This window comes from Nicotiana attenuata, unplaced genomic scaffold (assembly GCF_001879085.1).
Source record: "Nicotiana attenuata strain UT unplaced genomic scaffold, NIATTr2, whole genome shotgun sequence".
NCBI classification, from domain to species: Eukaryota; Viridiplantae; Streptophyta; class Magnoliopsida; order Solanales; family Solanaceae; genus Nicotiana; species Nicotiana attenuata.
Window position 1 is genome coordinate 216,315 of NW_017671030.1, and position 11,729 is coordinate 228,043.

The 11,729-nt window shown below is 42.3% G+C and overlaps 1 protein-coding gene across 1 annotated transcript; it reads right to left on the bottom strand.

The window, feature by feature from the left end:
• Nucleotides 1–4,245: 4,245 nt before the first annotated feature.
• On the bottom strand, nt 4,246–7,969 carry LOC109205377. The gene is made up of 7 exons (XM_019368088.1): nt 7,673–7,969; nt 6,962–7,531; nt 6,586–6,848; nt 6,112–6,456; nt 5,579–6,033; nt 5,076–5,536; nt 4,246–4,839 (listed from the first exon to the last, which is right to left on the bottom strand). Exons 1-7 carry the CDS (start codon nt 7,967–7,969, stop codon nt 4,246–4,248), a joined length of 2,985 nt encoding a protein of 994 aa, XP_019223633.1.
• Between the last annotated feature and the right edge of the window lie 3,760 nt (nt 7,970–11,729).

Below are 11,729 nucleotides of genomic sequence, written 5' to 3' on the forward strand. Positions count from 1 at the left end.
TTTGTAAGCGGGGTTGGTGCAGGTTGTATTTGTGGAACATGTCTACTTAGTAAATTTTTTTATTACCCTATCCCAGTTGTGCACCTTTACTGTTGATATTCTTTATTCTTTAACTGTCTTTCTGGTTATTTTTCTATGTATTATACTTGTTATTGAGTTGCACAGGTTATGTAAAGTGAGTATCTTTTGACTTTAAAACCTCGTTACTACTTCTCTAAGGTTAGTCAAGATACTTACTGAGTACATGAGGTCGGTTGTACTCATACTACACTTGTACACTTTGCGTGCAGATTCTTAAAGCTGAGCTATTGTAGATGACGAAGGAAGGCGTTGAAGTAGTTGCATCCCAAATTCAAGCTACCATCTGTCCTTGGTAGATTAGGACCTCATTTCTATTTATGTAACCTTCAAACATATGTTGTATTTTTGCTTACTAGCTTAATAAATCTAAATCATAGTGGCTCATGAATTGTACTACCAGTCCTTGGGATAGTTGTATAGTATTCTTTTGCAGTTTTATTTATAATATTGATGATATAGTTATATCTTGTATTATTTGGCATACCAAGCGGGTTGGGTAGGTTCCTTCACGACTTGGTGAGATTTTGGATCATGACAAGTTGATATCAGAGCTCTAGGTTCATAGGTTCTACGAGTCATGAAAAAGTGTCTATTAGAGTCTTGCGGGTCGGTATGATTTCTTCCATACTTATCTTCGAGAGGCTACAAGGCGTCTAGGAAACTTCCCATCTTTCTTTCCTTATCATGCGACTTTATTTCAGCTTGAAGCTTTTACCTTTGATTTCTTTCCGTTCACTCATATGTGTTGTTGAGCATTCGATATTAGTGGTGCACCGACAACTTGTAGTGTTGCAGATGGAATGCGAAGAGCTATGGATATTTGATCATTGTCTCGATGTGCTGTAAAGTTTTGAGGAGTGGGTGTGTCGGTGGATCTTTCGGTTGTTCATTTGAGGAATGAAGGTTGTTCTTATATCTTGTTGATGAGTGTAGACTCGGGAGAATTAATTGGTTGCCTAGTCATTATGACCATGGTAGGCCATGGGAAGATATTGATTTGAATCTAGCTGGTGGGTTATCTCATGCGAGAAGATTTGAAGTTGTGTGTTTCGTATGAGGCTTCTATTAAGTGAAATGCATATACTATCATTTCAGACCGCTTTAGGAAGTTCGTTCAACTATCACGAGGATATGTATGCACTTGCCAAAGTCTTTAGAGTGTTTTATGACTAGTGTTACATGAGTTTATAGAGCATTCAACTGATTAATAGTGTGATATCGGGGCGGCTACAAAACAAGGGTACTATGGGTTACAAATGTTATATTCTATGGCTTCGAGCAAAGTGGGAGAGTCTATTATCGACAATCGGACCGCATGGTCATGTGTTATATCAATTTTGGATAAGGGACGCTTGTGGATAAGGTATGACCTGAAGAGTTTGATTTTGAAGATGACTCAAGCAATGAAATTTCCGGATGCATAATGTACTACACTTTACAGATATATAGAAATCTTGGGATGATTCAGGTTTGTTATTTGTTGTGGATGTAGTGTGCAAGGAAAAGGGAATCGCTTGATTGCTTCTATTCATGTATTGGTAGAGCATAGGTTGTCCGATGCGTACTGATTGTGTGTTTTAGGTTATAGCAAGGTGAATGATTGTCGAGAAGTCCTTAGTGGACTAAAGACTCATATTTGGTATTTAAGGATTTTTCGGATTAGTGTATGGCTAGGACTTGAGATCTGTATTGGATGGTGTCTAGACTTGCAGTACTTCTATATCGTTATTGACTTTACATGGAAAAATTAAAGAGATGCAAGAAACGACTTCGGATTCATAGAAGGCCCCTTCAGAGCAAGCATTTCAGATTGAGTTACTTTTGGGTTTGGCAGTATGCGTGACTTGGTTGAGTTAGAGGGAATCAATTTTGATGATTTGATTATGCGCCAATGGATTCCGACAAGTTTGTGATGGTTTGACCACGACTTGCAGGTGATGTACTCTACATGCATGGGAGTTCGTTACGTATTGTGATTTGGTCCTTCGGGTTTAAGTTAAGTGGAAGGTTTCGATTGGTGGACAATCCTACTTGTGATTCAGAGTCGATAAATTCTTGTATTTTGATATGTTAGAATGATGGATGCGGTTCACTATGTGAGATCAAGATTGCAGGGATAAGGTTGCAGTTTTTTTTCCTGAGAATCCACTAGGCATTGTGCCTAGGGCTGATTTCCATAAATAAAACATAAAGTACAGCAAGAGTGGAGGGGGACCTGAACCTTACCTCCACAAGTATGAAAATGCATTTGGTTAGCCACATGAGGCAACCAACTGTCACCTGGACACTATGATGTGTTATACCTATATGGATGTGCCAACTATCTATCCAAAATCGGTAGACAATTGGAGTTACAAAATATGAGAGTAGTAAGCCTAGGTCAACTATACAAAATTGCACAAATGATCCTAAAACTACTAACCAGAAAAGGTGGTAAGCATTCTTACATATACAAAAGGATCTACATCTAATGCATATGTAAAAGTATCCTAGCAAAAAGGCTGGATAATCATGGTTAATGGTAAAAGCTGTCTTCCACTGTGCTTTGACGTTGAGGTCAAGGAAAGCATAGTAGAAGACAGCAATCAAAAGGAGATCCAAAGAGAGGTGAAAGCTGCTACTATCTGATGGTTGTGACATGAGAGAGTAGCCAAAAAAGAGGAACAACTTCTGCTTCAGTTGTCCATTTTGCAGGGCACTGGACTTCATCAGTTTGTTGTAGAAGCTGGTGAATAAAAGGGTTCCATGTAGAGTTGCCTGTGGATGCTGCTGTCTGTTGAACTTGACAGGAGAAAGTGAGCTAGTTAGAGTACCAGATCCTGCTTCAGTTGTCCAATGAAACTCCACTGAAATGCAGTGGGTGAGTTGCTGTTGCCTGAGTAAGAGTGACAGTCTTGGTATGGGAAATTGATCTTCTTTTGTGATGAGGGGGGAGAGACTTGATTCACCTGGTGTACCTTCAGCAGAATGAGCATCTGGGATGCTAATACCACTATCTGAAGGTACCCCATTTAGTCAAATCTGCTCCAAGTACCTACAAAAAGAACAAACAGGTTAGAGAAGGGGAGCTCATCATCCAGGTTCTTGTGTATACTGGATTTGAGTCTGGGGGCAGGGGGGGAATTGGGACCCTGAATTATGAAGAGGAACTGATTGCAGGTTCTTGTGTTGACTGCAATCAGTGAAGGTGTTGATTCTACTGTAAGGTGGGTATGTAGGAGGGTGGCCATAGTTGTGTGATGCCCATTTATTTGGATTGGATGGGCAATGAATGAAGGGATTGTGGTCATGAATGGATGGCTGAGAATGCATAGGTGTTTGCTCAGTTGTATGGTTGTTGCTGCAGACACAGGTTGCAGTAGTGATTTCTGCAGATTCTGCAACTGCACCAACTATTTTCCCGGTGATGGAGCCGGTGAATTGGCTGTGTTGCAGATTGTTGATGCTGTTGCCTTGGTGCTTCTTAACTGCCAAATGGTATGCCTTTAAGAGAATGAGCACCAGAGGTGCTAATACCACTCCCAAAGGACATGCCAATTGACTAAGTAGAGGAGCTGAAATTGTTCCTACAAAAAAGCAAACAGAGTTAGAGGAAAATTGAGCATTTCTGCTCAGTTCTTTGGTTCTGTTTTTGAGGAGGGAGGCATTGGTGTTGCCACAGTAGTGGTTTGGATTGCATGTGGGAGGTACTCCTAGATTCTTGAGTTTTCTAGAGGTATTGAGCAGGATGGGATGCTGTTTCAGAGAGTGGTCACATGTTTGATGCTGCATTCTCTTCCTGCTTTTCACTTTTGCACTGGAGGGTGTTTGTGTGAGGACTGTAGGGGTGGTGTGGTGTGCTATTCTAGGCTGTTGTGTGAATGATCTGACAATTGCCTCAGGCCATTTGTCATAGGCCATGTGGCTGTGCATTTCATACTGGTGGAAAACTTTCTTCCCTCCATGAATTACATCTAGCCTTTGGTGAAGTGCCAGGAGAATGAACCCTAAGGTTAATACCACACTCTGGACCATCATCAGAGAATTAGGTAGCTCATAGGAGGGGTAAATCCGCAAAAGAACAAACAATGTTAGAAAAATCAGTGGGTGGGGTTTGTTGGTGTTATCACTCTTCATGGCTGTGATCTTTTGGGCAGTTAGGTCTTGGCCATTTCTGTCTTACTATTAACCATAACCATGGGAAGAGGTAGACGCTAGTTGTGTTGGGATTTGGATTTTGGCAATGACCTTGTGTCTGAAGGCAGGGGTGCCAATTTGGTCCATGTAGATTTGTCCCCTGATGTGACTGGGCATTTCAGAGATGCTGTTGCAATGAGTAAGGGCTTCCAGTTCATGGCTGAGTTTGGACAGTGAATCAGCAGGGCAATTGGCCTCCCTATAGGTGTGACTGAAGGTGATGACTTCAAATTGTCTGCAGGCCTGCTTGATTTTTTGGATATGCATGATCAGGGTCCAGGGTGGTGTTGTTTCCTCTTTTAACCAATGAATCAGAAGGGCTGAATCAGATTCTAACTGGAGCTTAGTGAATCCATTAGAAATGCACCATTGAATACCCAGGTAAGCAGCCTCAATTTCAGCCAGATTGTTTCTTCCTGTGCCTAAGGGTGTTGTGATTGCATGGATGAACTCTCCCCTGTTGCCTCTAATGATTGCACCAGCACCAATTTTCCCAGGATTTGACAAGGCACTACCATCACTGTTGATCTTCACAAATCCTTGGTCAGGTTTGTTCCATACAACTTGTTGAACAGTGGTTTGCTGTTTGATTCCCTCAATAGTGGTATAAAGCTCAGTTCAGTTGAAAGGCCATTTGATGTAGTCATAGGTGCTTCTCAGTAAGAGCTGGATATCTGAGTTGATAGAGATGAAACTCTTGTCAGAGAGGAATTTTTTCCTCCATATTTAGCACTGCACCTATTCTTCCATAAGTTCTAACTGATGATGATGGGGATAGTGTCCAACACTAGTTTCTGAATCTGATTTGTTCTTTTAACCATCCACCATTTCACAATGATTTGGCTTAGGTTCATGGGGTTGAGAATACCAACTGGAGCTGCATAATGCTTCCAGACAGCCCTAGCAAAATTCCCATTGCTGAAAATATGATTAACAGTTTCTGATGCAGGTTGGCGACAACAAACACATTTGTTGACAGTTGGAGGACCAAATCTAGCAACTCTGTCATCAGTGGGGAGCTTGTTCCTTAGTGCTCTCCATTGTCCAAATGACCACTTGAATGGGATTCTCTTGTGCCAGATACATTTGTCGGTGAGTAGAACCTGATGCTTCTTTCTAACAACTTCCCAGGCAGATGCACATGTGAATTTCCCAGATGTGTTAGGCTTCCATATAGGTACATCCAAACACTGAGGGTTGTAATGAATGGGGGTATTTAGAATTTGAGGGATCATTGCAGTGGCGGCTATGGCATTGAGCTTCTGAATATCCCATTGACCTTAAGTCCAGAATTGTGAAACTTTGATTTTGCCAGGTCTACCTGTGCCTTCCCTGAAGCTAGCTAGGTTTGCAGATCCTAGCCAGTTATCCCACCAAAAGCTGACATTACCAGAATGTAATCTCCATTGGATATGGATTTCAGCTTCTTTTTTATTGGTCATCATCTTTTTCCATGCTTGAGATTGGCCTGAAGCCCATTTTTTGGAGACTGGGTGTGACCTCTGACAGTATTTAGCAAGGAGGAAACTGCACCATAGGGACTGTTTGGTTCTGAAGGTCCACCATTGTTTGAACTCCATTGCTTTGCAGACATCCTCTACTGATCTGAGTCCAATTCCACCTTCCTCCTGAGTATTGGATAATTTTTGCCATGAAGCCCAGTGGTATCTATTTCTATCTTTGTCCATGCCCCAGAAGAAGTTAGCTGTGAGTCTTTCAATTTGCTTAAGGACAGTTTTGGGAGGGGAGACAGGAAAGGAGGTGAATTGGTAAGGACTGTAGCACATGCTTGATTAAAGTTAGCCTGCCACCATAAGAAAGGAGCCTACCATGCCATCCTCTGATTCTACTCACCACTTTAGAGCTGATGCAGTTGAAGTGAATGATTCTCTTCTTCCAATGTATAAGGGGCACCCTAAGTAGGTTAAAGGAGACTCTTTCCTTGAGAACCCTGTAATTTGATGAATTCTCCTGACAGTGTATTGGAATGCGCAAGGTGAGACCATAAAATGACTTTTGGTCTTATTGATTAACTGCCCTGATGTGGCTTCATAATCCCCAAGAATCTGCATAATTTTCTTCAGGGAAGATCTGGTTCTAGATGTGAAAATGATCACATCATCAGCAAAACTGAGGTGATTAACCTGAGGACCCCTTTTCTCCATATAGAACCCATTAAAAAATTGGTCATGAGTGAGCCTGTTGAGCATTCTGGACAGAAGTTCTGCACCCATTATGAATAGAGATGGTGATAATGGGTCACCTTATTTGAGGCCTCTTGTGGAATGGAAGAAACCACATCTGACATTATTAATGATCACACTATACCAGTTGTTGGACAGGGTCCTCCACACCATATCAATGAGGAACTCACTGAATCCCATCCTCCTCATCATGATGCAAGTAAAGGCCCATGACACTCTATCATATGCCTTAGCCATATACAACTTGATAACCACATTTGCACCAATGTTTGGTTTCTTAATGCCCTGTACAATTTCTTGAGCTAGCATGATGTTCTCAGATATGCTTCTTCCTTTGACAAAACCAGATGGTTTGCTGAGATGATTCTGGGGAGTATTGGGGCAATTCTGGAACAAATGAGCTTGGAGATGATTTTATTTATGAAGTTGCTCAAGCTGATTGGTCTAAACTCATTGAGGGAATTGGGAAATTCAACTTTAGGAAGTAAAACTAGACATGCTTGAGTCATGTGCCTTGGCATTGAGCTTCCACAGAAGAAGGCAAGGACAACCTTAAGCAGATCATGTTGAATGACTTCCCAGCATTTTTGGAAAAATTTGCCATTAAGGCCATCAGGACCTGCTGCACTATTGGGGTTCATAGAAAACACCACTTGTTTGAGCTCCTCCATTGTAGGCATTTTGGCAAGCATCTCATTATCCTCTGGAGTAACCATTGCAGAGATGCAGGATAGTAAGTCTTCTCTGATAGTTCCCCCTGGATCAGTGAATAAGGCTTCAAAATGTTCACAGGCAGCCTGTCCAATGGTTTCATCACCTTGTAACCACTGACCCTCCTCATCCTTGATTTTATGAATGAATAGCTTCCTCCTCCTCCGTCTGATCAAGCTGTGGAAATACCTAGAATTAGCATCCCCATCCTTGAACCATTGGAGCTGTGTTTTTTGTTTGAGAACAGACTCCTCAATCTTCAAATGTTTTATGTACTGGGCATTGATTTCATGTAGGGTAGTCCTGTCCTCTTCACTGTTAGATTGAGCCCATGCTTCCTCAGCTTTCCTGAGCTTTTCCTAAAAAATTTTGGCTTGCTGGAAGATGTCACCATACTCCTGCCTTGACCAGGTGCTTAGGGCAGTACATAATGCTTTAATTTTCAGATGAAAGATTCTCATGGCATTGCCTTGGACAGGCCTTTCCCAAACTTATTGAACCAAAGGCATGAAGGCTGCATTCTCAGTCCAACAGTTGAGGAATTTGAAGTATTTCTTGGTAGAATCAGGCCTTACATTCATATCCATGAGAAGTGGAGAGTGATCAGATCCTGTAGAATCCAGGTGGGAGATTGTGGTTGCAGAGAAGGTGGCCAACCAGTTGTCATTGACTAAACCTCTATCCAGCCTTTTCCACACAATAGAACAGGGACCTCTGCCATTTGACCAGGTGTATCTGGGACCATAGTAACCAAGATCAGTTAAACCACAGTCCTCAATCATGCTCAAAAACTCCATACTTTTGTTTATTTGATAGGGCATGCCTCCTATTTTCTCCTCAATAGAAGCAATGACATTAAAATCCCCAACTACACACCAAGGGACAGTGCATAGTGAAGATCTCAATCTAAGTGATTCCCATAGAGGTCTTCTCATGATAGGTTTGCATTTGGGGCATAGACCACAGCAATGAGAAACTGTTCCCCTGCTTCAGTGTGTCTCAGCTCAATAGTTAGCTGTTGCTCATCTTGTTCAAGAATAGTGCCAGTACAATCTTGGTTCCAAAAAATCCAAATCTTGTTGTTGATGTTTGAGGCAGAATACTGCATGTTGAGTTGTGTTTTATAGTGGTTGAGATGGGTGCTATCCAGGAAAGGTTCCAGGACAGCTATGAAGGAAAGGTTGTGAATTTGTTTTAGAATTCTGAGCCTTTCAATGGCTCCAAGGGTTCTGATTCCTCTTACATTCCATATGATTGTACTAATCATTGGAAGGGGAGGGAGGATCTGTGGGTTGGTGGAACACTACTACTTCTAGCAGCTCTACTTCTTGTTAACCTTGGTGAGAGCTTCATTCTGGATGGAATTCCTGTAGGTGTAGTACTGTCTTGGTTTAAAATTGGGTCACCATTGACTGCAGCTATCAGGAGATCACAATGATGCTCTTCTTCATTTGTAGAAACCATTTCATCATTCTGATCCTCACTTTGTTCATCCTCAGATTGGATTGGCTTGTATTCATCCTCCTTGGGGGAATATCTGTTGAGTGGGCCTTCTTCAGGGACCAAATCTAGAGGGGGCAGATGCTGGTTTTCTCTGGGAATATTGGTTGGGACTGGAGTGGCTTTATGGACTTTGGAGGTGGGGCTAGCATCATTGGTGAGAATATATGATTCAGTTCTATCAAAGGTTGGGTTAGTATTGGACAACAATGGTTGGGAGAGTGAAGGATTGGCTAACAAAGAGGACATGTAGGCAGAGGATTCCTCAATTGCATTATGGGCCACATCACCTCCTTTTTGGACTGTAGGATTCTGGTTATCATCAGGAGGCTCAAGAGGCTCAGATATGCTGATACTTGCATTTTTCTTTCTCATAGCTTTCCTCTTCTTCTGACTGGGTTTATTCCTTGTTTTCTGAATTTGTACCTGAAAATCAGCTGCAACCTGTGCTTTTCCTTTGAGGAGAGATCTCAATTGTGCAGAGTGCTCTTCTTCAGAATTGAGGGGTTCAGAATCCTCCTCAGCAAACTCAGTTGCAGAAAATTGGACTGTTTGCTTTTCTGAATTTGTGATAGTGGTTGCAGGGGTCTGATGGTCAGTCCTATGGTCAACCAACTGTGCAGAGGCACACTCATGCAAAACATGAAGAAACCCTACCCCCTTTGGGACCACAACATGAATATCTAAAGGTTTCTCCTGACAATTCTCCATTCCTCCTTCAGCTTCACCAGAATTGCAAACAGGTATAGTAGGGGGAATTGGGGGAATGGGTTGATTCTGGGCACCAGAATCTTCACTCCTCTCCAGTTGAGCTGGAGGATTGATAGAAGCCATACCTGGGGGTTGTGATGTCATTTGCTGGGAGCCTTTTTGAATGACTTGCACTTGTTGCTGAGTAGAAGGCTGTTTTGGGAGGTACACCTATTGTTGCTTTTTCCCTTGATTGGTTCCTTTGAAGTTTTTTCTCTTTTGAGTTTGCCATTCTTCTTCTGTTATTTCGGCCACTGCATTTTGATGTTCTGCTTCTTTTTGGTGTTCCACTGCTTTTGGTTTATCATTTTGATCCTGCATTACCTTTTTTGGCTTTCCTTGTTATTTGTTGCCTTGATTCTGCTTACTTGATTCAGCTTTGTCTGAGCCCTTCTGCATGGTCTTAGCCCTGGAAAGTTGTTGCTGCAGCTGCTTCTTCTTCTTTTTTCTTCTGTATTTCAAAGTCCCTATGTCTAACAGGGCAGGCTTGTACTAAGTGGCCTAAGTGTCTGCAGTGATTGCAATAGTTAGGGATGTTGTCATATTGAACCTCAAGCCATTGGCCATCTCCATTAACATCCTGATCTTCATCATACCCTAACCAAACATGAGTTGGTCTTTCTTTAGTGAGGTCAATCTGCATCTTAACCTTCACTACACTTCCTCTAGTTTTCTGGAAAGAAGCCAAGTCTAGGAATAGAGCTTTGCCCACTGGGGATAACAGGGGGGAGAGAATCTCCATGTAGTACATATGCCACGGTAGTTCTGGAATCATAACCCAAACAGGAACAACTGAAAAATCCTCATTGGGTTTAAAGATGGGGTTCCATGCTTCAATTCTCATCAGATGGCCTTGAATGTACATATGCTGCTTGGACCAAACAGTAGTATGATCATACTTATTGTCCAAGTCAATATAGACAGTCTTTGCATTGAAGTGGGCAATTTTGACACCACCTCTAAGCTCTGTTTGTGCTATGAAACTTTTTCTGATCACTTCCATCCTTGGCATAGTGTTTGCAAACTTGCCCACTAATGTAAACTTGCACCTATCAGCAAACTTAACCATGTAGTCCTCTCTTTTGAAAATAACTGCAGGCTTGCCTTGTTTAGTAGTGATGACAGGTGGGGAGAATTCAATGGGGGCCAGTTCAGCTTCATGTCTAGCCCTTAGCCTGGTGACATAGGATTGTGTGACTGTGGGTGGTAAGGGAGGGGGGTTAGCAGGTTGTTTGGATTTATTGTGGTTATTGTTGAGCTGGGGGGTATTACTGTTAGCAGGGTTAGGGTGAGAGGCCTGTTTTGGTTTTTCCTGGGCTGTGTTATTAGGCTTTTGGTTTTTCCTTTGGTTGGTTGGTTTATCAAAGTTGGAGGAAATATTGGGAGGAGCTGTATGAGATGGTTTGTTATGAGGTTGTGCATTGGGGACCTGGTTGCCTGAATCAGTGTGTTTCGGTGCTATGGGAACTGAGGGAGTAGTGATGATACCTGATCCTTGAGGGTGAGCATCTGCAGGGCCTACAGCTTCCTTTGCAGCTAACTGTGGAGTTGAAATTGTTAGTTGAATTGCTGTGGCAGTGTGGAGATCATTTGGAAGAGTTTGGTGGTTGGGAACATCAATAGTGGTAGAGGAAGGTTTCACTAAGTTGCCTGATGGTCTTTGATCAGCTGCATCATTGTTCCTCACCAGCTGTGGCATAACTGGGAGTTCCAAAGGATCAGAAGAACCAGACTCTCCATTGGGATGTTGAGAAAAATTGGACTCATTCTCCTTGCAAGCTACAGGAACATCTCCAATCAACATAGCCTGCTGAATAGGGCCAGAATTGGCATTGGGAAAGTCATTCCCTTGATCATTAGAAACAGTTTGGGATTGGTTTTACATCAAATGGTCCACCCTAACCCCCTGTCTGGCCAACTGGGGAATAGCTGGGCTATACAAAGATTGTTTAGGGTTGATTTCTTCAATGGTTTGATGAGAAATTTCATAGGAACTTTCCTTATACCCCATATGTTGGTTTCCCATCAAAGAATGCAGGTGAACTGGGCTGGAGCTAACATTTGCATTTGGTCGAACATCTTTGGATGAACAAAGTTCCTTGGAACCTTTTTGGATATCCGAGGAGATTGGAGCTTGTAAAATTGGCTGTGATGGATTGGGAGCATTCACCTGAGGTGCAGAAATCATTTGGCATTGGTTTTGGGAGCCAATTATCCCTGGAACCCCATGGCCGGCTAATTTATGAAGGTCTGAGTTCAGCAGGTGATCATGGTGGGAGATTTCTTGAATAGACTGACCTGAAACTT

What these genes read in the sequence shown, in the direction of transcription:
- LOC109205377 (XM_019368088.1), bottom strand. Translation starts at nt 7,969, where the DNA reads ATGGAGTTTTTGAGCATGATTGAGGACTGTGGTTTAACTGATCTTGGT. An exon ending in TGCCAAGGCACATGACTCAA is followed by an intron (nt 6,849 to 6,961) that starts GCATGTCTAGTT and finishes CATTTGTTCCAG; the next exon opens with AATTGCCCCAATACTCCCCA. An exon ending in ACTGCATCAGCTCTAAAGTG is followed by an intron (nt 6,034 to 6,111) that starts GTGAGTAGAATC and finishes CATGTGCTACAG; the next exon opens with TCCTTACCAATTCACCTCCT.